Source organism: Corythoichthys intestinalis, chromosome 12 (genome assembly GCF_030265065.1).
Source record: "Corythoichthys intestinalis isolate RoL2023-P3 chromosome 12, ASM3026506v1, whole genome shotgun sequence".
NCBI classification, from domain to species: Eukaryota; Metazoa; Chordata; class Actinopteri; order Syngnathiformes; family Syngnathidae; genus Corythoichthys; species Corythoichthys intestinalis.
In genome coordinates, this window is record NC_080406.1 from 50,539,906 (window position 1) to 50,565,948 (window position 26,043).

At 37.9% G+C, this 26,043-nt stretch overlaps 2 protein-coding genes and 2 non-coding genes across 9 annotated transcripts in view; 3 read left to right on the plus strand and 1 right to left on the minus strand.

Annotated features, from left to right (window-relative positions):
* Positions 1-2,407: 2,407 nt before the first annotated feature.
* trnat-agu (transfer RNA threonine (anticodon AGU)) lies at positions 2,408-2,481 on the plus strand. The gene has a single exon. It is a non-coding gene; the product is annotated as a tRNA-Thr (tRNA).
* A 1,400-nt stretch (positions 2,482-3,881) lies between these two features.
* Positions 3,882-3,955, plus strand: trnat-ugu (transfer RNA threonine (anticodon UGU)). The gene has a single exon. It is a non-coding gene; the product is annotated as a tRNA-Thr (tRNA).
* A 2,945-nt stretch (positions 3,956-6,900) lies between these two features.
* LOC130927187 (uncharacterized) lies at positions 6,901-17,961 on the minus strand. Of its 4 annotated transcripts, XM_057852827.1 has the most exons (10): positions 17,804-17,961; positions 16,490-16,621; positions 16,225-16,397; positions 15,487-15,561; positions 12,422-12,489; positions 12,209-12,348; positions 10,629-10,814; positions 9,024-10,493; positions 7,257-7,368; positions 6,901-7,186 (listed from the first exon to the last, which is right to left on the minus strand). In XM_057852827.1, the coding sequence occupies exons 2-8, from the start codon at positions 16,569-16,571 to the stop codon at positions 9,259-9,261; spliced, it is 1,959 nt and encodes a 652-aa protein (XP_057708810.1). In that variant the 5' UTR covers positions 16,572-16,621; positions 17,804-17,961; the 3' UTR covers positions 6,901-7,186; positions 7,257-7,368; positions 9,024-9,258. The 4 variants fall into 4 exon arrangements, with proteins under 4 accessions (XP_057708810.1, XP_057708809.1, XP_057708808.1 ...); XM_057852826.1 differs by having other exon boundaries at positions 9,024-10,814; positions 12,275-12,348; XM_057852825.1 differs by having other exon boundaries at positions 7,262-7,368; positions 9,024-10,814.
* Positions 17,962-20,152: 2,191 nt separating this feature from the next.
* pikfyve (phosphoinositide kinase, FYVE finger containing) overlaps positions 20,153-26,043 on the plus strand; it is a 68,741-nt gene continuing 62,850 nt past the window's right edge. Inside the window, exon 1 of one of the 3 annotated variants that reach the window (XM_057853525.1) lies at positions 20,153-20,315. Coding sequence is in view for 2 of the 3 variants with exons in the window: in XM_057853523.1 (XP_057709506.1) it covers positions 20,825-20,847 (23 nt within the window). In the remaining variant the exon portion in view is untranslated. Of the gene's footprint in view, positions 20,316-20,507; positions 20,848-26,043 lie in introns of those variants that run through there. The other 2 variants (XM_057853523.1, XM_057853524.1) reach the window with 2 other exon arrangements.

Sequence of the window (26,043 nt, forward strand, 5' to 3'; positions counted from 1 at the left end):
AGGCCGAATATCTATCTAGCTATAAAGTTAGCTACTTGGTAACGTTATGTCATGTGTTCTGTTGGATTTTTCTCCCCAAGCTTTTGTGCTGATGAATAAGCAGTCTTTTACATTCAGTTGGATTCTCAATATTATCCCGAGGTGCTAAATACACAACTGAATACGACATTAATAAATGCTAAACGTTGAGAGTGGTGTGCATTCGAGTTGACTGCAGCCAAATGCTAGGTGTGTGCGTGAGGAGAACTTTCCTTCGTGTGCGTCCGTGACCAAACGTTACTAAATGTTCCTTTTTTTTTTTAATAGAAAGTTTGTGGTGTTTACTTTGGACTTTCAGTGATGGGGTCTTGACAGTTTAGGATTATTTTTTATTCTATTTGTGTAGTGACAGGCTAGTACACAAGTAGTCAATTAAATGTTAGCTAACTAACGTTAATAGTTAAGTCTATGTTTTTACTACATGCTAATATAAATATATATATATATATTTTTTTTACAAATTGATCATTAACTTACATTTGAACAAGCATAAGTGTCCTTGAGTGACTGTCTTGACATTTATTTGTTGATGTGGTCAACGACAGAGCCTTATCCATAGCGTGCATTTGGTGATCCTTCTTTTAAGCTTTGAAAAAGGCACCCAAAAAAATTCCTCCCCCCAGTCTTTCAGGGTACCTGGTGTCGTAATTATATATACCCCACGCACAGCATTAAATCATCAGGTTTTTGCTATTTTAAAGTTAGAAAAAAGATGTTTTAAGTCACGACCATATAGTAGTCCTATGCGACAATACAGCTAGGTGACAGACTTTTGCAATTCCGGTGTGTGGTTTTGAGATAGGTCCATTGTTTAGCACACTCGGCTGTTAACTGAGAGGCTGGTGATTCAAATCCGTCCAGGGAAGTGTGGCCTTTTAAGAGTTGTATTATGAACATAGATTAAGTTCTTGTGGTTTTCAATCACACTTAGCAGTGCTAGTGCAAAGGAAGGTTGGTAAATTTCTAGGATCAAATGGGCGCTGTGGTTTAGATGGTCAAAGTGCCTGTCTAGTAAACAGGAGATTCTGGGTTCAACTCCCAGCAGTGCCTCTAATACCTTTACATGTTTCTTAAGAACGTTTCACCAATTTTGAAAAGCAAAAGTTGCTCATCTTGGTTTGCGGAAGCATTGTCTGTGGAAAGGCCCCTGCTCAGAGTCTTGAGGCAAGTTTTCTGGGTAGCGATGCATGGGTGCAGTCCACCTTGCATTCAAAATGTACAAACAAATTGCCAGGACTCTAGCCCTGACCTTCTCCCAGATGTTTGTCTATGTCGGTATCTGCTGTTTTACCAAAAGATGCATGTGTCACCTAACTTTCGGGAATTTAAATCTGAAGCTATTTTGTATTGATCTATTTTTATTAGAGATTGTATTAGATTTTTTTTTTTTTAATGGAAACAATCCACTCGTTATTGTCTCTGTGGCGCAATCGGTCAGCGTGCTCTCCTGTTAACTGAGAGGCTAATGGTTCAAACCCACCCACGGATGTGTGCCTGTCAAGAATTGTGTTCAGAGTGTGTTTTGTTTAAATTGCTGTGCTTGGCAATCACATTCAGAATTTGAACTGTTTAAATTGGGAAATTCTTATTTGGTATCGAGCCTTAATTTTTGATAGCGCAAATGAAGTTTGGTAAATTTCTGCAACCAAATGGGCGCTGTGGCTTAGATGGTCAACGTTCTTGTCTTGTAAACAGGAAATCCAAGGTTCCAGTCCCTCTACTTCCTTTACAGGTTCCTTAATAAGTTTTCACCACTTTTGAGAAGCAAAGGATGCTCATCTTGGTTCGTGGAAGAATTGTCTTTTGTCCAAACGCCCTTGCGCTGAGTCTCCAGCCAAGTTTTGTGGGGAGCGATGCGTTGATTAGGCCCACCTTACCTCCAAAATTTACAAACAAATTGCCAGTACTCTAGCCTTGACCTTCTACCAGGTGTTTGTCTATGTCAATATATGCTGTTTTACCAAAAGATGCAAGTCTACCAAAACTTTTTTGAACTTTTGGGAATTCAAATTTGAAACAATTTTGTATTTATCGATTTTGTTGTAAATGTTATTTATTTATTAAAATTTTAACTGAGACTGTGTCTCTGTGGCGCAATTGGTGAGCGCGTTCGCCTGTTAACCGAGAGGTTGGTGGTTTGAACTCACCCAGACATGTGTACCTTTTGTTAATGTTGGTTTTAGGTTAAATTTTTGTATTTGGCAATCACATTCAGAAGTTAACTATTTAGATACCCCTTCATTTCAAACTTGAGGGTTCGCTCAAGTTGAGTGCTTAGCCATGGAATTCAACTCGGAAATTATTCAGTGTGATCAAGCCTTAATTTTGCTAGGTTAAAGGAAGATTGGTAAATTTACAGGAAGAAATGGGCGCTGTAGCTTAGCTGGTCAAAGTGCCTGTCTAGTAAACAGGAGATCCTGGGTTCAACTCCCAGCAGTGCCTCTAATTACTTTAGTTTCTTAGTAACATTTCACCAGTTTTGAAGAGCAAACCTAGGTCATCTTGGTTCATGGAAGATCTGTCTTTTTTCTAAAGGCAATTGCGCTGAGTCTCGAGCCAAGTATTCAGGTGAGCAATGTGCGGATGCAGCCTACCTTGCCTCCAAAATTTACAAACAAATTGCCAGTACTCTAGCCTTGACCTTCTACCACGTTTTGTCTATGTCAATATCTGCTGTTTTACCAAAAAATGCAAGTCTACCAAAACTTTTCTGAACTTTTGGGAATTTAAATTTGAAGCGATTTTGTATTTATCGATTTTATTACTGATTTTTTTTTTTTTTTTTTAATGGAGACATGTCTGTCTCATCAGTGTCTCTGTGGCACAATTGGTCAGCGCACTCGGCTGTTAACTGAGAGGCTGGTACCTCAAACCCTCCCAGGGACCATTCCATAATATTGGTTTTCGGATAAATTTTTGTATTTCGCAATTACATTCATCAGTTATTTAAATACCCCTCCATTTCAATTTTGATGGGTTCGCTCAAGTTGACTTTTCAATCATGGAATTGAATTCGGAAATTATTCGGCGTGATCAAGCCTTAATTTTTGCTAGTTCAAAGAAAGATTGGTAAATTTCCAGGAGGAGATGGGCGCTGTGGATGAAATGGTCAAAGTACCTGTCTAGTAAACAGGAAATCCTGGGTTCAACTCCCAGCAATCCCTGTAATTACCTTACAGGTTTCTTAATAACTTTTCACTAGTTTTGAGAAGCAAACATTGTTCATCTTGGTTCTCTGAAGAATTTTCTTTTGTCTAAAGGCCCTTGCTCTGCGTCTCAAGCCAGGTTTTCGTGGGAGCGATGCATTGGTTCAGCCCACCGTGCCTCCAAAATTTACGGTTTTGGAAATTTAAATTTGAAGTGATTTTGTATTTATCGATTTTATTATAGATTTTATTTTTCTACCAGGTGTTTGTCTATGTAGGTATCTGCTGTTCTACCACAACATATAACCTAACTTTTCTGAACTTTTGAGAATCAAAGTGATTTTGTATTTACCGATTTTATTATAGATTTTATTCTTTTTTTTAATGGAGACATTTCTTTCTAGTCAGTGGCGCAATTGGTCAGCACGCTCAGCTGTTAACCAAGAGGCTGGTGTTTCAAACCCACCCAGGGACGTGTGCCTGTAAAGAACTGTTCAGAGTGAGTTTTGTTTAAATTGCTGTGCTTGGCAATCACATTCAGAATTGAAACTATTTAGATACCCCTTCGTTTCAAACTTGATGGGTTCGCTTAAGTTGAGTGCTCAACCTTGGAATTAAATTAGAAAATTCTTATGGGGTATGAGCCTTATGTTTTGATAGTTCAAATGAAGATTGGTAAATTTCACAGCTCAAATGGGCGCTGTGGCTTAGATGGTCAAAGTGCCTGTCTTGTAAACAGGAGATCCTGGGTTCAACTCCCAGCAGTGCCTCTAATACCTTTACAGGTTTCTTAATGATAACTTTTCACCAGTTTTCAGAAGCAAACATTGTTCATCTTGTTTCTCTGAAGAATTTTCTTTTGTCTAAAGGCCCTTGCTCTGTGTCTCAAGCTAGGTTTTCGAGGGAGCGATGTATTGGTTCAGCCCACCGTGCCTCCAAATTTACAAACCGATTGCAACTATTCTAGCCTTGAGCTTCTGCCAGGTGTTTGTCTATGTCGTTATCTGCTGTTTTAACAAAAGATGCATGTCTAACCTAACTTTTCTGAACTTTCGGTAATTTAAATATGATGCTATTTTGCATTATCTATTTTATCATAGATCTTATTGTTTTTGTCTGTTTGTTTTAACTGAAACAACTTTCACCCATCTGTGTCTCTGGCGCAAACAGTCAGCGGGCTTGAGTGTTAACTGAGAGGCTGGTGGTTCAAACCCACCCACGGATGTGTACCTGTCAAGAATTGTGTTCAGAGTGAGTTATGTTTAAATTGTTGTGCTTGGCAATCACATTCAGAATTGCAACTATTTAGATAGCCCTTCATTTTAAACTTGGTGGTTTGCTCAAGTTGAGTGCTCAACCATGGAATTAAATTAGGAAATTCTAATGCAGTTTCGAGCCTTAATTTTTGATAGTTCAAATGAAGATTGGTAAACTTCTCAGATCAAATGAGCACTGTGGCTTAGATGGTCAAAGTACCTGTCTTGTAAACAGGAGATCCTGGGTTCAACTCCCAACAGTACCTCTATCTTTTACAGGTTTCTTAATAACTTTTCACCAGTTTTAAGAAGCAAACAGTGTTCATCTTGGTTCTCTGAAGAATTGTCTTTTGTCTAAAGGCCCTTGCTCTGCGTCTCAAACCAGGTTTTCGTGGTAGCGATGCATTGGTTCAGCCCACCGTGCCTCCAAATTTACAAACCAATTGCAACTATTCTAGCCTTGAGCTTCTACCAGGTGTTTTTCCATGTCGGTATCTGCTGTTCTACCAAAACATGCAAGTCTAACCTAACTTTTCTGAACTTTTGGGATTTAAAGCGATTTTGTATTTATCGATTTCGCCATAGATTTTATTGATTTTTTTAATGGAGACATTTCTCATTAGTCAGTGGCGCAATCGCAGCAGGCGCAATTAACTGAGAGGGTGGTGTTTCAAACCCACCCAGGGACGTGTGCCTGTCAAGAATTGTGTTCAGAGTGAGTTTTGTTTAAATTGCTCTGCTTGGCAATCACATTCAAAATTCAAATTCAAAACAACAAGGGCTGTCCAAAACGACAAATTTTCCAATATATATATATTTTTCCCTTAAAAAAGAATTTTTTAAAAATTAATTTAGCAACGAAATTTTTGATCACGGTTATTAATTCACAAAAACATTTTGGAATGCTTAAATTCTTTGTTAAAGTACAAATAAACACGTAAATAACAACAATAAATCACAAATAAACAATGAGGTCAAATGATGATAGCATTAACTAGCACAAAAGAATGGAATGGAATCAAGATTCAGAACACTTAATTCGCCTTTCCAACATCATTCAAAACAATGAAAATATCTAGCACTAATATTATAGTATATTACTATATATAATAGTAGTATAATAATTATACATTGCCAATCGGATTTTTCATAAAGAGTGTAATTGTAAAGATATTCTTAGTGTAGAATCTGAATTTTGAAGTATGTGGGATTAACTCCAGAAATCGTTATTTATGACGAACACGACGTGCTTTTATTTTGAAATGTTCACCGGAAGTACGTTCGCTAAACCGCTAACCATTAGCTTTACACTCCGCAAAAAAAGCTTTCTCTCATTGCATGTGGTGTCAATAATAAATTATTATTATTATTTTTTTTTTTTGCAAACGCTGTTGAGCAGTGATTTTTCATGTTTGAAGTGTCACCTTTTAACCTCAAGTTTGCATTTTGGAGAAGACTGCCAATGTTTTATAACAGGCTAAAGTAGATTGTCTTTTTTCCTATTAGCCTCAATGTAACAATGCTAAACATTAGCATTGCTACATTGAGACTAATGCGCAGTGGTCTCCAAACTATTCCACATAAGGCCGCAGTGGGCGCAGGATTTCCAACAAAACAAAACCATGCACCAATCTGGTGTCTTATAAGTGTAATCAGTTGATTGCAGTCAGGTGCGGCTTGTTTTAGCAGAAACTTCATTGGTTAAACTGTCGGTACTCGATCAGTTGGAACAAAAACCAGGACCCACAACATCCCTTGAGGACCGGTTTGGAGACCCCTGGTTTACAGTGTTTAATATAGATGTGGTTCCGTATTTTGTATGTCTGAACTTTAATTCTAATTCTCTGGTGATGACCAATAAACATCTGTGAAATGAACTGGAGTCTCATATGCTATCAACACGCATGTGTAAACGCATGCACGACTGTATGCACGCACGCGGCGATAAAACGCACCCGTGAAAATTACCGCCCTCATTTTTATTTACCGTGCGATAAATGGACTCATTGTATATCGCGAGAGGCTTAGCAACTTCAATAAAACATGTTGTTAGTTAGTTAGACGGATTTACGATTTGCCAGCTTGGAATTGTCTCCTGTTGACTTCCAAAATTACAACCGGGTGACGATGCTTTAGGTGTTCATTAACGGCCGACGTGCAGCCAAGCTTAGCATTGAAGAGACAGGACACAACAGTGTACCCTCCTTTGTTTCGTTTCTGGTGCGCTTTTTTTGGCTTTGCGAAGCTTTCCCCGCTGGCATACCAAGTGTCCAACATTAAAAAACATTCCCGACCCCCCCCCTTAAAAATGTTCTGCTCGGATCTACACAATTCACGTAGGTCACCCTTTTTGACGTAAAACGGTGAATTTCCCTTAAAGGTGAGAGATTTTCGTGCCTGGTAGTGACACAAGAAGAAGACCGGTTTTAACTTTTCATTTTTTCAAACTCTTTATTCATGTTTTTTGGACTTTAATGTTTTAAAGTCACCAGGTTTAAGTCCCATTCTAACAGTGGAGCCAGGTCAATATTAACAGAAACTTTGCACCCCAAGTTGTGACATAAACTAGTAAAACATGTTTATTAATCTTAGTAAAAGTGCATTAAAGACCACATAAAAAAAGAAAAACACAAATTATATCTGCAAATGGACGCTTGAGACTACTTCTTCCTCTTCCTCTTGTCTTTAAAGACTGGCGAATTCAGGAACTTTGTGTCTGTGAATTTGTCACCACGCCGTATTTTGCTACCAAAAAAGACAAGCGTGGGCATTTGTTTTATCTAACATGAATGGACTTGTATTGTAAAGCACTCACCTTACCAGGGATGGCTCCTTGTAACTGACCACACCTCTCTGCCTCCTGCTCCTCCCTTGGTTCTCTTGATCGATTGTGGCAATGGTGTTGTCTAGCGATGTTAAGACTCTTTCTGCCGCAACAGACAAGTTTTCTCACACACAGCTCCTTTGACTTTACAGTACATCAAGTAAATACAGAATTTGCACCGTCATGTCCATAACCCCAGGAAATGAAGGCAAACCATGGTAAAACACATAAATAAAAAAATGAGACGATAATAAATTGCCCATAAAGAAACAAGAAAATTCAACACTAGCACACCAGAAATGAGTTGAATGATTTACAATGTCCAGAGGTCAAGTACAGTAACTGGGAGAAATTGTTAATATCTTATTCAATACATGAGCATCTGCAAATATTAGTGTTTTGAGGATTCTACTGAAATAGTGGATCTGATGACCAAATATATTTTATTACCTGATTGTATTTGATTTGTTAGCGAATTCGCTAATTAGCATAGAGCTCAGCACTAACTTGTAACATCTCAAAATAACAATGAAGGCTAAACATTACAAGAGGGTTCGTATACTCACCTCTTATAGACTTACACAGGACTTAGCAACACACTAGGGACATTTTCCAACCAACACGACTTAAACCTACTGCTGGACAACTGAAAGGTAAAGAACAACGAACTATCTCTCTTCCCTTCGTGCCTTAAAAAATAACTTGTGCACAGAAGAGGACCCAAAGCGCGACCCGGTACTTGCCTGTCTCATACACAAATGTATTTTGGCGTCTTTTGAACAGGAGTAAATTTCTCGCTAGTAACTTCCGCTGCAGCCATCTCAACCTTGTGCATCCCTTTAGGTGTGCGGGCGGCAGACGTGTCTTAAATTTAGTTCCGCTAGCAGCGGGCTGTCATTAAGTTGTTAGGGAAAATCATCGTTTTTGAACATTTATGAATTGTAATCAAATTGTCACATGTCGAATCACGACGAATCTAATAATCTTTTTTTTTGGGCACACCCTTACTAGATAGCAAGCTAAACTGTAATCTTTCACCCCACCTCTCTCTCGGCTACGCGACTTCTTCGTGGGAGCAAATGCGCTCTTCTTGTGCGCAAATACGTTCTTCGTGTGCACTCGCGTGCGGAAGTACTACTTGCTATACGCTTCCTGTACTAAAGTAAAAGAATCACAAAACAAGAGTCAACGTTATAATCAAATACGCATTTCGCCAAAGGCCAAAACAGTCATGTTAATAACATAAAGTAAAAAAATAAGATACTGTGGCGTACAACAATGTACTATTTACGCGACAAAAAAAAAAAAGACTAGAGACAAAATGACGGACGAGACTCCGGCGTCATAGAGTCAAAATCACGTAAATGTCGACTACCTGTACTTGTAAAACATGACAGTGACACATGACAATCTGGGAATGTAAATTCCCAGATTGACTTCAACCCCTATCCTTTATCAATACTTTACACACAGTACAGTGAACTGGTATGTTAAGGGCAATGATTCCTTCAGTTTGTCTCAGGTTTAACCTAGATTATAAAGTCTATCTGTAATAAGTTGGACTATAAAACATAATTGCCTATAAAACATTCCCAGTGAATCTACAAATTGTATGTACAGAAGATTTTAGTTTGAAAAATTCATTCAAAACACCATAAAGCTAGTTCCAACCCATACATAAATGATCCTATTCAAGTTTCTGAGGATCAACTGTGCAAATGATGAGAGGTATTCATGAGGCCTGAATTTTATGCTCACCTGGAGAGGATTCAGGGGTGACCAAAGCAGTCTTCTCTTGTAAGCCGCTCCAAGTGCGTTGCTTGGGAGTACAGGTCAAAGAGCCTGGCTCTGTGTCAGCAAGCGAGCGGTTCAACCACTGCGGCATCTCAACAGTAGGCAGATCACCCAAAGGTTGACGAATTGCTTCACCTGCCCAAACCCTTTCCATCTCATTATGCATAGTCAGGTTCATAGGGGACTGGGCTTGCGTTACCTAACTGGAAATGTCCAAAATCTGTTCCAGATTACTGGTGCCATCGTCTGTTGAAGGCAATCTGGACGTCTTTCGGTACCATATAGAATTTTTATTCAACCTTGATTTTGACTTAAATTTGCCATCTTCATTGTATTGGACATCAGGATCATTCAAAAATGAAAACTCATCCACAAAATGGGAGTCTGTGGGATACAGAAAGCAAACCTCTTCATGTTCAGGAGAATCAGCATTGTCATGCCGTGGTTTGTTCTTCTTGTCCATAGCATTAACATCAGAGATGTTACAGTGTTGAGCTTTCTTCCGTCTAGATCTGCTTGAGAATTTCTGCCTCACTTTTTTCGGCTTCTGACACTCATAATCTGCAACCGGAAATTGCTGCAACGTAGGTATGTTGCCTTGTTTAACACTACAATGGAGGTCCACTGGAAGGCTTTCTGGATCCTGGCTGGCTACCAAAGAACGCTTGTAGGATCTTGGTGCTGCCGTGACATTCCTTAGAGAACAATCAGAGCATTCTTCTACAGCCTGGATGGAATCTTTATCTTTCAACAACAGTTCTGCATTTTCTTTGACATGAGCCTTAGAGATAACATATGTACTTCTGTGCCTTGACTTAGAATATCCTCCAGATTTGGCTGAAATCTTAGGGTTCATCTGTGGTTCACTTCCAACATTAGGAGGGCTTGGTTCCTCCAACTCTATAGGTCCAAAATTAGCTGTTTCCTCATTGTTTTCCACTGTGGACCTTACATTCTCTGTGTCATGAGGTGGCAACACTGAAATCATACTAGCAATCAAGGTTCTCCTTCGACTTTTCTTTCTGGATTTCCTTTTTTCCCCTAAGCATTCTTCTGCAGGTAAGGCATTCTCGTTGGGTTTTGAGGCAAAAATGTTCTGACCTATGAAATGATCATCTAAGATAGAAGAGAAAAAATGACTAGAATTCTCCGTTGTTTGTGAAATTTTTACCGTTTGATGGCTGCCAACTCTGGATTTAACCATTTTGGGAATACGTGATCTGATTTTAGGCTGAGACTTGGCTTTGAAATTGCTGTTAGTATGTTCTTGTTCCTGGTCTTCTGTATGGGACATGGTCTCACAAGAACCAAGCTTTATCTCCCCAACACTAGAATCTGCTCTGGCCATCCCTTGTGAAGAATCTGCTAGGCTTGACTCAACCTTGTTACATTCCTTTTTCTTGTTGCGTTTCTGTTTCTGTTGTGTTTTTCCCCCTGTGGGAAGATGGGTAACAATTTCAGTGTCATTACTCTGAGTCATCTCCATTGTTGTATTGAAGACCACAGTGTTCTCTGGAACAACTGCAGCAGAATTACACGGCGCGTTGACTTCTGTTAAGGAAGCAATACCAAGAGCTGAGGATGTTTGCAAGCTCTGTTGAGGGGATGCCATAGAGTTGCTGTCATAGCAGAATTGAGAAAACCTCCTCAAGTCCTCCCTTAAGATGTTGGACTGGTGGGCTGACTCCATCTGGAGTGCCTGCTGATTTGAATGCCTTTTCTCATTATACGTCTCCTTCTCTGTCAGTCTGATTGCTGTAGAAAGTAACATAAACCAAGACAGTGAGATAAACAGAGCAGCTGCAAACACACGTTTGTGCATAGACAAAAGTATTGGGACAAAGTTTCAAACTGAAGTTCAAGAGAATAAAAGATTTCCACCTAAATTTCCAGAAACATTTACTATGTGGTAGTCTTGAAATGGATTTTCTATATGACATACCACAACTTCTTATGTATAGTGTTAAATCGAAAAATCCCCACAATTGGTGATATCCGTGTTCAAAATTAAACTGTTATTCACTTATATTTTACTGGGGGAATTCTGGAGTTCTGTCTTTGCTTTGTGACTACGCCCTCTACGTGTACACACAAAAAAGAACAAAAAATGCATTTTTCACTTGTATTTATGAGATTAACCAGGGATTAAAGTCTGTTGTTTGACGTTTTTGCTAAAGAAGTTCCCAAAGCAGGAACAAGACAGCCCTGTTGTCTATGTGCACAGAACCTATAAAGGTAAGCCGATGTTTTGTATGTTCAAACGTATTAGGTAGTGAGACTAACTACTGATTAACTACTGTATTAATACATGTTTAGCATTAGAGATGACAGTAAAAGTATCCAGAATTTCAATCTGACGCCCTAAATCTACTCAGTATTTGTGTTGGTTTGCAGTACATTCCAACAGTGTACCACATTTTCAAATGATCCTGTGTGTAAATCTGTGTGCATTTACTGACACCCCATGTATATTGGAAATAAATTATGCTATTTTCACATTACAGGACGGCAAACATTGATATAACTTGACAAATTGTCGATATCTCCTTGTACACATGACTAAAACACACCCTAAATTTTGAAATCTTTAGCAAGATTATATTTTACTGGAAAAAATTCCGGTAATTAGACATTTTCAGTGCTGATGACTCTGCTCTGAAGGCAAAGAGCCCTCTGTAACTTCTGCTAACAACCCGTACTAAACTCCTACCTGGTAGCCAAAGTTCTTGCTTTGCATGTCAAAATGCATACACTAAACCTACATTTGTGACAAAATTTACTAATTGTCAAGCCGCAGAAGCTTTGGCATTATCGTGTACCATCTTTAGGATGGACTGAGCAAATAAGCAAGGAAATTTTTGGCTATGTTTGTTTGTTTTTAGCAAATCGAAAAGGATAGGTTCCACTTAAAATAAGTATGCAAAAAGGCAGGGGCCACTACTTTTAAGACTACATATTGACAATAACTCAGTGCCTCTATAAATTGAAGCTTAGCAGCATGCTTTGATTAGATGATGAATTAAGATAAAATAATTAAGATTAAAGGGATAAAAAATAACAAAGGTAAAGTGTAATCCAACTGTTTGGCGTTTGATTAATTGTTTGAAATGTCCTAGTACTTTTGCATATATGGCATTGTCACACCCAACCGTTGCAAATAGTAGACTTTCGGCTCTGGATCGGTAAGACTGCAGGCATGCTGTTTTCAAGAACACCTTTTTGGAATTCCGGACAGAGTTCGGTGGAATCCTTGACGACCTCTGTAAGAGCTGGTGCCACATTTGCAGGGCTATTGGGATATTCAGGACGTATGAGATTAGACATGCACCAGATGTCGGACTATAATCTAAAATAAACCCCACATTTCATCTGGAAGGTCATCGCCTTCAATAGGATGAACGTTATGGTCCTCAGGTGTTTCAGGGACAACCTGTGAGCACAAAATGAAATTATTAATTCAAAATTGCAGAACATTTACATAGGTTTAAAATATACTGTATCTAATTATAGTATTCTGTTTTTGGTCCAAATCCCATTAGAAGAAGCAGGTGTCGAAATTGTTTTCAGTGTGAGCTACCTCAACCTTATGCGTGCCATCAAGGCTTACTATGGTCATAATTCCTGTCTATCTTTAGGACAGGTAGTCCCTGGGTTACGGACGAGTTCCGTTCGTATGCTGGCGACGTAACCCGAATTTGAGTGTAAATTGGAATTAACCCTTTAAATACCCCCCAGATATCACAATAACTATCCAAAAAATGTATTATATGTCATTGTACCATCCTCGCCATGACGTTGGAGCTAAGTCCTAGCTACACAGCGAGCTAAACTCCAAAATAACGATGTCAGACGTCCGTGTGGTTTGCTGACTATATTCAGCTGCTCATGACATCAACACTTGCAGAATGAAACTATAATAAAAACAAAATGAAATCAGTTTCATCTTCAATAACAGCAATTCAAATTTGCGTTTAGAACTACAGTACCTGCTGATATAGCAATAACAATCCACACAAGCGATTAGAATGTATCAGTTAGCGTCTGCACATCATCATAGCATTGGGAGATACTGTACATAAGACATGTTTTTTCCCCTTTTTTCCCCAAAAGTATAATTCAAACAATGTATATTTTAATAAATGTTTTTTAAACACTTAAAAAAGTAATAATTATGATAAGTTTTAAACATGTTACTGTCCCACCGAATTATTAAACAAGAATAAAGTGTTGTAGTAGACAAATGCTTGGCTTTATTTAAATACTTCATTGAGTGAGTCCACTCACTCCACTACTCCACTGCTCACTTACACACAATGAGCTGCCACAGCAACTGTTTAACAAGTTAAACAATGATTGACGCATGCGGCGAGTTTGCAGTGAGTGACTCTGGCAAGATCAGACACAAACATCTGTCAACATCGTTAACTTTAAAAAGCAACTCCAGTGCATGGCCTGACAAACAAAGAGCAGTGAGAGGGAGGGAGTGAACTCTATGCAATCGGCGCAGGACAGCTCATCTGTATTTTAGTTTTTTTTTTTTTTTTTAATTGAAAAAAAAATCTGTGATTGACTGAGGGTGCAAAGTAACGAGGGATCACTGTACTGCCAGCTCTATGGTTCCCACGCCCAAAAAATAGCATATATCACAAAACAAAAATTTAATGTTATTTAGAAAAAAAAAAAAAAAGTGACTAGAGACAAAATAGCCGGTGTCGTAAAGTCGAAATAACATACGTCAGGTACGTCGTAACCCCGGGACTACCGGTATTATTATTTAACATGGATGGATTTCACTGTAGGAGCAACGTCACTCTGAGCAATTACAAATATCGGCCTCAAGATGTCCCTATTACTTACCACAGCTAACTAAATCCATAGTGACACTAAATTATGAGTTGGTTGAACGCAAATAGCAACTGCTTCAGGTTAGGAAAAAATACTAAAAATGCATTAAAAACTTACTTTATACCTAGAGTTAACCGCAAGGTATTCAAGGAAGTAAATGAAGTTACTCACCCTCCCAACGCATATGCGACTGAGGCAATTTTAACTATTGGAAATACTGTAGCTGTGCTAAACAGAGCAAGGCATGTAAGCCACACAGAACATTAGACAACCTAATTTGTTCCATTATTAATTACATTTGCAAGATAAAGTGTGTGAACCCCATGGGATTACTTGGATTTCTTGGTCATCAAACATGTTCTGGTCTTCACCTAAATCACAATACTTGACAGACGATGTCCTTAAACTATACAGCTCCAAAAAATTATGTTTTCATATTTTTCGACAATATGTAAACAGTCCCACTGCAGGGTGAAAAAAGTATATCTCTTTGTAAAGCCTCGAACTTTTGTAAAACCTAAAGCCCAAGGGATGCTACTGAATGCAAATATTGGACAAGTCGTCAAAACTTGAACAAAAACCTGTCTAGATGACTTGAAGCTCTAATACTTAAACATTCTAGTGGCTTTTTTGTTTGTTTTCCCAAAAGCTATCCTAAGGGACACTGGGAAGATTAGCTGCAATGAATACCGTAGCCTCACTGAAAACACCGCAAAATATTAACATCAAGTAGTGTAAACAGGTTTCCTACAGGTTTCCTCAAGTTGAATTAAGACTTCTTAAGACCTAATAAGACCATTTTTTAAAACCTAATACCTAGGAGTGGGAACCTCAGGGCACCTCACAATACAATTCGCGATACAAGGCTCAATGTAACGATTATCTCACGACATCGCGATACAGCGATTATCGATATATTGGTCAGAAAATTGATATATGATATTCTACGATACAACTGTTGAAATGAAAAAAATACTGTTTAAGTCATTTATTAAACAGAGACACCTTTTCTGTGTGGCATTGCTGTCAAATATAAATCTACTGCAAATTTTGTACCTGCACATAAAGAGGGAACAAACCGCAACCACTGATATCTCTTGGTATGATGAATGGCACCCTTAATTTCTTTAAAATTTTAAATCTTTTGAATTTTTTAAGTGTTGTTACTGTTGTAGGTGTCAGTCAGCAGTTAAGTTTGGAGTGGGGCAATGATAGAATTGGTGGGTCTCTTTTCGTCCAATATGACCTTTGTCGCCACAACCAAGTCAAAAGAACTACACAATATGCCATAATCCATCAGTGTAATCGACGATTTTGACTCAGGGGTGGTTGCATTCTCAATGATTGGCTCCTCTTCCCCATTTATTTATTTAGGCTATCCCATTTAATCAAAATGACAAATGACAATTTTTAGGAGAAATGAGACACGGAGAAGTTACATACATCATAAATTTTAAGACACAGATATGAAAATTCAATACCTTTTCAAGACTTTTTGAGGTATTATTTCCACATTCATAAATGCAATGCTTTTAAGACTTTTTAAGACCCCGCGGAATCCCTGTGTAAAATTCTCACTTACAATTTCAGGGAATAATTCAGCCATCAAGTTTAAGTGCTTGAAAGTGTCGCTGTAGAGGTTTTTCAAAATGAGGAGCTGTGAGAGAAAAACAGATTGCAAGCTTTGGGTTAAAAATCTCATGTCATGTCATCATCATACATACTGTCACAAGAGACTTCAGTTCAGCTCTGATTGTCTTTTTTGAACCCAATAAAGAATATCAGTACCATCAAAGAGAAGTGCAATAAAAAAAAAAATCTAAAACAGTAATTGGTACTGTGTTGTAGAACTTGGATTTCATCGACAATGTGAATTTATATCAGGGCAATTATTTTTTCACTATCATTAATAACAATTTTTGCAGCGTCACATCCACTACAATATGTTGCAATAGCGTCATGGCAACAGAAAACAAAGCAAATTTAGAGAATTGGTCAAATTTGACAATTTCACAATTTGGTCACTTAATTTTAGCAGCTTTTCAACAGCTCAAACAACCGATTTGTTTTTTCAAAAAAGCAACTACTGGCTTTACAGCAGGGCCATTTTAACATTTTGTTCTGTATGGAAAAGAATGGAAGACAACGTAGCCAAAAACCCGGAATCAACATGGAATGTGTCTTTTCAGACAAAGTGCTCATTTTTTCAGACGTCAGAATTAGCTGTTTTGTTCGGGTGGACTTTAAAAACACACTGAACAATGACATGTTCATGCACATGATTTTGAACAGGGATGTCCATGGGTCAAAATAATCTTACCAGTTTCCTGTACTTGTAATTCTTGGCGGCAAAATCAAAGGAACAGGCCACTTCCCTCTTTCTCAGGTCAACAAGCTCCTTCTCAAGTAGTGTGCACTTCTTCTTTTCGGCCTGCAAAGAGAGAGCCAGGGCCTTGTTGTTGGTCTTCAGGGTGCTCTTGAAAAAGGAAGAGTCTGGCGTGGCAGAGAATGAAGAGGGAAGGAAGAAATATGGCGTTTATAGCAGTTTTACGCTTGTAAATGTTACTACTTTATTTCTGTCTCACTGTTTAGTCTGTGTTTAATCTTGGCTGCAGCGACCAAAGTCTGCTTGGAAACTCTGGCAGATCTCATTGCCTTTGACTGCATAATAACTGAAAATACAAGTCAACTTGCTTTACGTTGACAAATTCAGTCACCTGAAAGACAGAAAGAAAGAAATATGAAAGAAGTAAAAGAACTTCAAACATTTGAACACTCAATGGGTCAATCACTGGCACATTTTGCAAAGTGGGTGGTATTAGTCATTTGGTTAGAATTTGTCTGTGTAGTTTACAGTCTTGAAAAAATAAAAACTACTTAACCCTTCATAAGACACCCATTTAACTTATATGCTGCAATTGACGGCACTAGGCCAATGGCTGTCAGTCTCACCCAAACAAAATGGATTGAACATCCAGCGCCATCAATGGCACTAAAACGTGAGCATTCACAGCCACTCCTTTTTGTACGTCGATCATTGTCATTGGCAGGCATTTAATCAAAAGAGTATGAAAAATTAAAAATTGAGTGCTGAAAAGATATTGGATCAACATTTCGTTGTCGATCTTATATCAATGAATCAACGTCAACTTTGCACCCTCAATTAATGTTGTTTCAACGATGCAATCCTTACAAAATCTAAACGTCATTTTGATTATTAATAATATTGGAACAACACTGAATCAATGTTATGTTTTCGACCAAAACGCCTGCTCATCCAAAATTCAATGACTTTTCAATCATATTTCCCGGTCAATCATTTGTCAACATTAGTTCATCAACTATAGAACAATGCTAACCCAACCATCGCCTGACATACCATAGAACAACGTTGTTTCTAAGTCACTTGATGAGGAAAATTTCGATGTCAACCATACTGATGATTTTGATGGAAAATCAACATTTATTCAATGTCCGTCTGCTATCTGGGTTGGGATCCATAACCAGTATTTCATAATTTTATTAATTTTGTTTTATCAACATTTTATTAATGGTTAAGTTAATAACATTATATAATATAAATAACATAATAATAAATTACTAAAAATTACTGTGACGAAGATAGCCTTCCTGTTTGTTTTGATTATCAAAATTAGTCCCTTGCCCTATAAAGGGATAACTACAACTGTACTAACTAAATGGTCACATGAATCCAAAATACAAATGCATGTACAGTTTATCTTCATTTACATGAAAATAATGTAAGTTAAAAACCAAAGTTGCAACTTGTGATTATTTAAATGAATGGCGATGAAATGTGTTCGCTGAACGTTATGTTCCCGTTAGCTATCACCACCTTATTTTGTAGTTTTAGCGATGATAAACGTGGTTTGACTTACATTAAACAGCTTCAAGACAGGTCTCTTTGCGAGTAACAGCTCTTAAATTACTGCAATACTCAAACACGAAAACTAAATTTAAACGAATCCTAGATTATACAATTTAAAAGATACAAAAAAATGTCAACATTTCCATAAAACGGCCGCCACCATTTTTGAATAAGAAGAACCAGGCCAGATTTCCGGGTTGCAGTCTCGAGCGACCAATCAGAGTAAACCCAACAAACACAAGTCACTTTTTTATTTTTATTTTTATTTTTTTTATTTTTTGTGTGTGATTATTAACAATGAATTATTCATACAAACATTTTTTTTAAAATCCACAAAAATAAATAAATAAATAAATAAAAAATAACACACATTGCTGTACCACCTTCCAAGCATTGCTATCTACAGTATGTACATCATATGAGTCTGGGTTCTGGAGTCGCCGATGTATGAGTCAGTGGTGTCCAGGCTAAGGCCCGCGGGCCAAGTGCGGCACATTGACAAGTTGTTATTGGCCCACGGTAAATTCTGAAAATACCATTGAATATGGCCTGCACAAGAAGCATATATTCAGCCTGCACTCTGTTGCACTTCTCGGTTTTAACACGAGATTGAGCTCATCACTTAAACATTGCTTCTCCATGAGCTTAGGGGTCAAAATCTGACGTATAGAAATCAATTTAGGAAGTTGTAGAATTTCACTGTTTTGTTTTAAATAAATTCAAATTAAAAAATTGATAAATTGAGCTAGCTTAGTTGCAATATCTTTGACATCTTTGCTGTCGCTAGACATTTGCTCTTTGTTTTAGTTTGTTTCAGAAGTGTAAATATTAATATAAATTTATACCTCTAGATTATATTATTATATATTTTAATGATCGGGATTATATATTATACCGCTGAAGGAAGGACCTCCTGACCACGGGGATGCTGTGGTGCTGCTCACAATTGGCTGTCTGCTATGCCGTGCATTTTACATCAAGCCCAAATGACATAAAACACATATAAACCCAACGGAAGTGACACTAGAAATTCAGTGGACCCTTGGATTTCATAAATGCAGCAAATCACTCTGCTTTTTGTTAAACTGTAGAAAATAGAAATATTTGCAGGCAATTGAAACCCCTTGGCATCTGTTGTTTAGTTTGTTCTTCTTTATTTGATCATTTACATATTGTTATGTATATACATATATACATAAGCACCTCAGAAGATGAATGATTGAAGGAATATACTGTTTCCAATACTTGTTATCTTATTTATCTAAATAAAAAAGGAACAGTTCCCACATAAACGTCTCTTAAGAAGGCTAGATGAGTCGAAGGTGTATTAATAGGATTACTTAGAAGGCAAATGGCAAATTTATTTTTATAGCACAATTCAACACAAGGCAGAACACTACGGTTCATTTTTATATATTTTTTATTTTATTTTACAGATTTACTTTATTAAAATACTCTTAACTCGCTAAATTCTGTACTAATTTTCAAAGCATTTGGTTTATGATCAAGTTTCCTGAGTGAAATATGGGCGGCGCCATCTTGGACAATGTCTGCCTCAAACTTCCGGTTCAGAAAAAAACACATAACACAGCAGCAGCATGATTACACGAAATTCCCGTGTTCGTGTATGAGGACACATCCAACTATGTTGCTGTGCAGGTACTGGAATGCCTCGGAGCTTCCTGATGGCGTTTCCATCCACTGCCATTGAGTCAATAAAATACGATAATATTTTACTTGTGGTCACTCTTGGCCACTTCTTTATGTTGTCTTCCCATGTTGAGATGGCAGAAGGATGTGGTAATACCAAATCGTGTTTTCTCAGGGTTTTTAGTGAGTAATGCCACTCCAGTGCCATTGAAGTCAATGGTAAAAAAATTGAAAACGGAAGTTTTAGGCAGACCTAAGGAAGTAAAGAGGAAGTACCTCGCAAACTGATCTAAAACAAAACATAATAACGTGACTATGATTCAGACTTTAAAATAAAAAATATTATAAATTACAAATATTTTCAAGTATGCAGTAAAATTACTGCATCTCTGACGTTTAGGACAAACCAAACCGTTTAAAATCAGTTGAAACTATCTAGTTATTTCAAAATCAATGCTCCTTTGACTTTAAGTGCTGTCCTAAGATGGCCGCCAAAGTGAGTACGTTCCGTCCGTTTGCCACTTCAAATATTGCAGTATAAAGAAATATTTGAGAGAAGCATTCATTTGGCCCCTGACTGCCCGTGAAGGCACCTGTGGTGTAATATTTTTAGCATAATTACTGACCAGTGTATGTCAACCAAACAATTGTTTATCGTATTGACTCAATTAAAACAACCATATCTAATCGATCTCTCAGTTGTCCTGGTTCTGCTTGTAATGTCTGCCCCTTAACTTAACAGGGTGTTGTGGAGTGTGCTTTACAAAGCCACCTTTACGTGAGAGTGAAATGGATACAATTCCAAATGAAATTATGGATGCCATGTTGGTTTGAAGTATTCAACGAACGATGTCGAATCCATAAATAAATGGGTAAGTTCAACGCAGGTTCAGAATGTGGCAAAAATAAGGTTGCGTGCATCCGGGTGATTAGCATAGGAGCCTTGACACTAGCTAGCAGGCACAAGTGACAAGTGGCTAGCTATCTTAAATGACATTTGCGTTCTGGACGGGGCTTTTGTCGCTATTGCACGACTTGCAAGTCAGAAGCATTTGTTTTGGTTTTGTGGAGCGTCAACTGCGTTTATCCGTAGAATTACCCAACTAACATGGAAGGAAGTTTATTTGCTATGACGAGTAAAATGAGGGCAGAGGCTGTGAGTTTTAGTTTCGCTAAAAAGACGAAAGGAACTCTTTAATTGTGGTGATTGTTGTCATATAAGGCTGGGATCCTCGAGCTGATGGTCCACACACCCACACATGTACTCCGTAACGTTTATCACGCCACGGCCTGTTGTGGTCACATGACAAGGCGGGTAACGTGATGTTAGCACTTCTGCAATTTTCTTGACATTTGATGATCGCAATTGGCATGACGTACAATGTTTGGACAGTTCTTCAAAGAGTAAGTCAAATATAGTTGCTTGTTGGAATGCATTTATGACAGGCTTGTTTATTGTATGGGGAAGGAAGTTTGTTCGGAATAGAAACGTTTTTTCTGGCTCCTAGTAACAAGCTCATCGATATTCCTCAGAGGTTGTAGCGTCCACGTGAGGAGCGTTTTCTAACACAGTATTATCATTTATTTTGTGTGCCATTTTCAAAATATATATATATATTTTTTTGTGAGGCGCGAGCGTCTTAACCAACACTTTTAGTTCTGTCGGTGACTGTTAAACACGTAATTTTCGGAGGATGTCGTGGTAAACGAAGCATTTGTCATGTACATGTCATTTTTATTGCCAGTATTACCACAATAAAACATCTGACTGTGGGGACACTGCCTTTTCATGAGTGACCGTTGTTGTCACTGGTTGTCAGCGGGGTATCTTTAGCATAGCATTATATTTTAGGTTAGTGTTACTGTTAGATGTACAATATGCGATATACTTAATGTTCTAGCAAATGATTGTATTACCTGCTGTAATGTCATGTTTGCTATGGTTAAAAGTTTAATTTCATCTGTTAAAACTACTGATTGATGTAATCGAATAGACAATATATTCAATTTTCCATTAGGGGAATTACTATAAAATAAAAATACAGTAAAACCAACTTATATTGACTTCATATATCATGTTGATCTTAATAAAATACAACTAGTCTGGAAATTACATTACATTGTACTAGGCATGATCCGGTATGAGAGTCTGACAGTATGATAATAACCTTAAGCAAAAATATCACGGTTTCACGGTATTGCAATTACAGCTCTAAAATATTGAGATATCTGGGTTAAAACAACTTTTTTCCATTGAACAGAATTTTTATTTTTCAAAACATATTATCAAATTGGAAGATAAGTATGTTGTTAGGTTAAAATAAATGAAAAAAAATAACAATGATTCTGAATGGATGACTCGTATCATGTTTACATTGTACGCACACTCTCTTTCTCAACACAAACAGTTGCCAGAGAGAAAAAAAACCACATGTTTTACCACCGCTAGACACACTAAACACGCTGGAGTTAACTCTCGTAGCTGGTGGGAAACGTTCATGATGGTGTTTACTAGAGGTGTGTGAAATTTCCGATTCTTAAATTATTCGTGGAAGATTCGAGAACGATTGACTAACATCCAAATTCCGATTATTGAAAAATGTCAAGTGAAGCGGAACTAAAACACAGCGCGGTCTTCGGGACGCAATGAGGAACGGACCGCATTGCGTCCCGAGAGTAAACATCATGCGTGTCATTACCCGGGTAATGACAATCCTCAACTCATGGCTCTGGCTCAACTCATGCCGCTAGTTAAAAAAAAACAATAATACCTGGCTGCTGCCGACAGCCGCTACAAACTACGTTCACATAATGCTACGGTATATAATAGATATCATATGTATATAGAACTAGATGCAATTGACAGACTCGACGGCGTTAGCAGCACATGTTTAGAAAACTGGATGCGAAATGAAAGACTTGCCGGCGGTAGTAAACAGCTGCCATCTTAAAGCAGGAGACTTCCCTAGAAGGCTGTTGTAGTGAACCTTCCAAGCGAACCTAATTAACTTTTTATCTAAAATACTCCTAAATCGGCAAAATTTTTACTTGAATCTCTCTTTAAACCAGTTTTAAAACTTTCACTTGTCTTAAGTATACAGAAGGGATATTATGGAATAGCGGGAGCAATTTTAACAACTTTAACAGTTGATTCACAGCATTAAATTAACTGAATGTAGTTTAAAGCTGCTGATACAGAATGGGGACTTGAGTATTTTATTTACTGTTTTGAACTGTTAACTTAATACTGAAATAGTAGTTTATTTAAATACTGAAATAGTAGTTTATTTAAGCCTGAGAGGGTTTTTGTACAATTTTGTAACTAATGTACGAATCATGAAAAGCAACAAATAGCTTGGGGGTTGGTGGGTGTCATCAATAATCGATTTATAATCGAATCGTAGCCTCTGAATCTTAATCGAATCGTTTGGTGCCTAAAGAATCCCACCTCTAGTGTTTACTGAACTCTTAATTTTGCATAAATGCGAAATCATATTGGAGGTATTGCCGCCAGTCCTCAGCAACCACCCTCCGCAAACATGTGTTACATGTCGGTTGGCCCTCCTCCTCTTAAGCCGCGGCCGTCTGTAACATTTCTGTAGCTGAAGTATTCCCATACCAGCGATTTCGTCTTCTTCGATGGGGGGAAAAAGTTCAGGAGTTTCACCTTTTCCAGCCATCATGTAGCACAGCTGACTTACTGACACTGAGCAACAACCGGTAGGGGTGGGTTGAGCCATGCAGCTGCAAGTGAGGGATTTTTCCATGCATTTTTGGTACATCATAAATATCTCATACCTTAGGGACGGTATGACAGAAAATTTTTGTGCTTTTGAAACTGTGATATTATCATACCACGGTATACCATGAAACTGGTAATCGGCATATGCCTACATTGTACTAATGATTATACTGCGGACCAATTTGCGGAGGGGGTGTCTATTGAATTAGATTGTTATGATGATTCAAACTACGGGAGTCAATTTGAATCGAATTTGATTCGATTCGGTTAGGATATCAATCCAAGATATAACTATCAAAGACAAAAACAAGCAATTTCTAAATGGAACAATAAAAACATTTTTTGCACGTGTGCAATCAGTCAAAAACTATTGTCTTCCTCGCAGACTAAGAATATTTAAATACAGTAACACGATATAACTTCAACATTTTTGTGGACAAATGAGTGTCTTAACACAAGCACTTTTGTAGTGGAAATTTTAAATAGCAACTTGTTGGTTCATTTAATAAACAGCGACACCTTTTTCTCTGATTTCTTTTGCTCCATTTCTTGGCAGGAGCATATCGATAACCTATTTGGATAGAAAGTATCGTGATAAATCACCATATCGATTTATTGTCACTTCTGTAATGCTGCAGTCAATTTTTCTTTCTGGCACTACATGTTTTTTTTTCTCCACAGTTTACCCTCCAGACAAGAAAGATGTCTGTAAAGCTGAACACTCTAAAAAGAGCTGTAAATGTAATTTTTACCTTAACTACTTGCATACTATTATAATTACGGTACATTAGACATATGTTTTGTAATTACTTAATGGTGTTAAATAAACATCACAGAAATGAACATTTCTTTAATTTTCATTGTATGTCAATATTTATTTTATTTTTGGGGTTATTAATCAAGTCTACAAGCGTGTATACAAGCATGTGATAGAGAAAAAAAAAATCAATTTTGTACAGTGCCTTGCAAAAGTATTCGACCCCCTTGAACCTTTCGCCACATTTCAGGCTTCAAACATAAAGATATAAAATTTTAATTTTTTGTCAAGAATCAACAACAAGTGGGACACAATCGTGAAGTGGAACAAAATGTATTGGATAATTTAAACTTTTTTAACAAATAAAAAACTGAAAAGTGGGGCGTGCAATATTATTCGGCCCCCTTGCGTTAATACTTTGTAGCGCCACCTTTTGCTCCAATTACAGCTGCAAGTCGCTTGGGGTATGTTTCTATCAGTTTTGCACATCGAGAGACTGACATTCTTGCCCATTCTTCCTTGCAAAACAGCTCGAGCTCAGTGAGGTTGGATGGAGAGTGTTTGTGAACAGCAGTCTTCAGCTCTTTCCACAGATTCTCGATTGGATTCAGGTCTGGACTTTGACTTGGCCATTCTAACACCTGGATACGTTTATTTTTGAACCATTCCATTGTAGATTTGGCTTTATGTTTTGGATCATTGTCCTGTTGGAAGATAAATCTCCGTCCCAGTCTCAGGTCTTGTGCAGATACCAACAGGTTTTCTTCCAGAATGTTACTGTATTTGGCTGCATCCATCTTCCCGTCAATTTTAACCATCTTCCCTGTCCCTGCTGAAGAAAAGCAGGCCCAAACCATGATGCTGCCACCACCATGTTTGACAGTGGGGATGGTGTGTTCAGGGTGATGAGCTGTGTTGCTTTTACGCCAAACATATCGTTTTGCATTGTGGCCAAAAAGTTCAATTTTGGTTTCATCTGACCAGAGCACCTTCTTCCACATGTTTGGTGTGTCTCCCAGGTGGCTTGTGGCAAACTTTAAACGAGACTTTTTATGGATATCTTTGAGAAATGACTTTCTTCTTGCCACTCTTCCATAAAGGCCAGATTTGTGCAGTGTACGACTGATTGTTGTCCTATGGACAGACTCTCCCACCTCAGCTGTAGATCTCTGCAGTTCATCCAGAGTGATCATCGGCCTCTTGGCTGCATCTCTGATCAGTTTTCTCCTTGTTTGAGAAGAAAGTTTGGAAGGACGGCCGGGTCTTGGTAGATTTGCAGTGGTCTGATGCTCCTTCCATTTCAATATGATGGCTTGCACAGTGCTCCTTGAGATGTTTAAAGCTTGGGAAATCTTTTTGTATCCAAATCCGGCTTTAAACTTCTCTACAACAGTATCTCGGACCTGCCTGGTGTGTTCCTTGGTTTTCATAATGCTCTCTGCACTTTAAACAGAACCCTGAGACTATCACAGAGCAGGTGCATTTATACGGAGACTTGATTACACACCGGTGGATTCTATTTATCATCATCGGTCATTTAGGACAACATCGGATCATTCTGAGATCCTCACTGAACTTCTGGAGTGAGTTTGCTGCACTGAAAGTAAAGGGGCCGAATAATATTGCACGCCCCACTTTTCAGTTTTTTATTTGTTAAAAAAGTTTAAATTATCCAATAAATGTTGTTCCACTTCACGATTGTGTCCCACTTGTTGTTGATTCTTGACAAAAAAATTAAATTTCATATCTTTATGTTTGAAGCCTGAAATGTGGCGAAAGGTTGCAAGATTCAAGGGGGCCGAATACTTTTGCAAGGCACTGTATTTCACATAGACATTTTTTTAAAAACAGCTGTCAGACTGAACTCAACAAAAACTGTGTTCCTAGTGTTATTTCATGTCTCCATCCATTTTCTATACATTTTTTACCCTCAAAGCTCTCCCAGCTGACTTCTTGCAATAGATGGGGTACCACCAAGACTGGTTTCCAACCATTTGCTGGGCGCTCATAGACAAACCGTTGCTCTCACATAACACATAAAGGCAATTTAAGTTTTAATTTACCAGTCATGTATGATTTTGAAATCAATAAAAGTTGAAGT

Bases quoted from the DNA above. Each gene is read 5' to 3' on its own strand.
- LOC130927187 (XM_057852825.1), bottom strand. From the start codon at position 16,571: ATGCAGTCAAAGGCAATGAGATCTGCCAGAGTTTCCAAGCAGACTTTG. The intron at 16,398-16,489 runs GTGAGACAGAAA...CTGCCACGCCAG, and splicing joins GATTAAACACAGACTAAACA to ACTCTTCCTTTTTCAAGAGC. The intron at 15,562-16,224 runs GTAAGATTATTT...TTTCTCTCACAG, and splicing joins ATTACAAGTACAGGAAACTG to CTCCTCATTTTGAAAAACCT.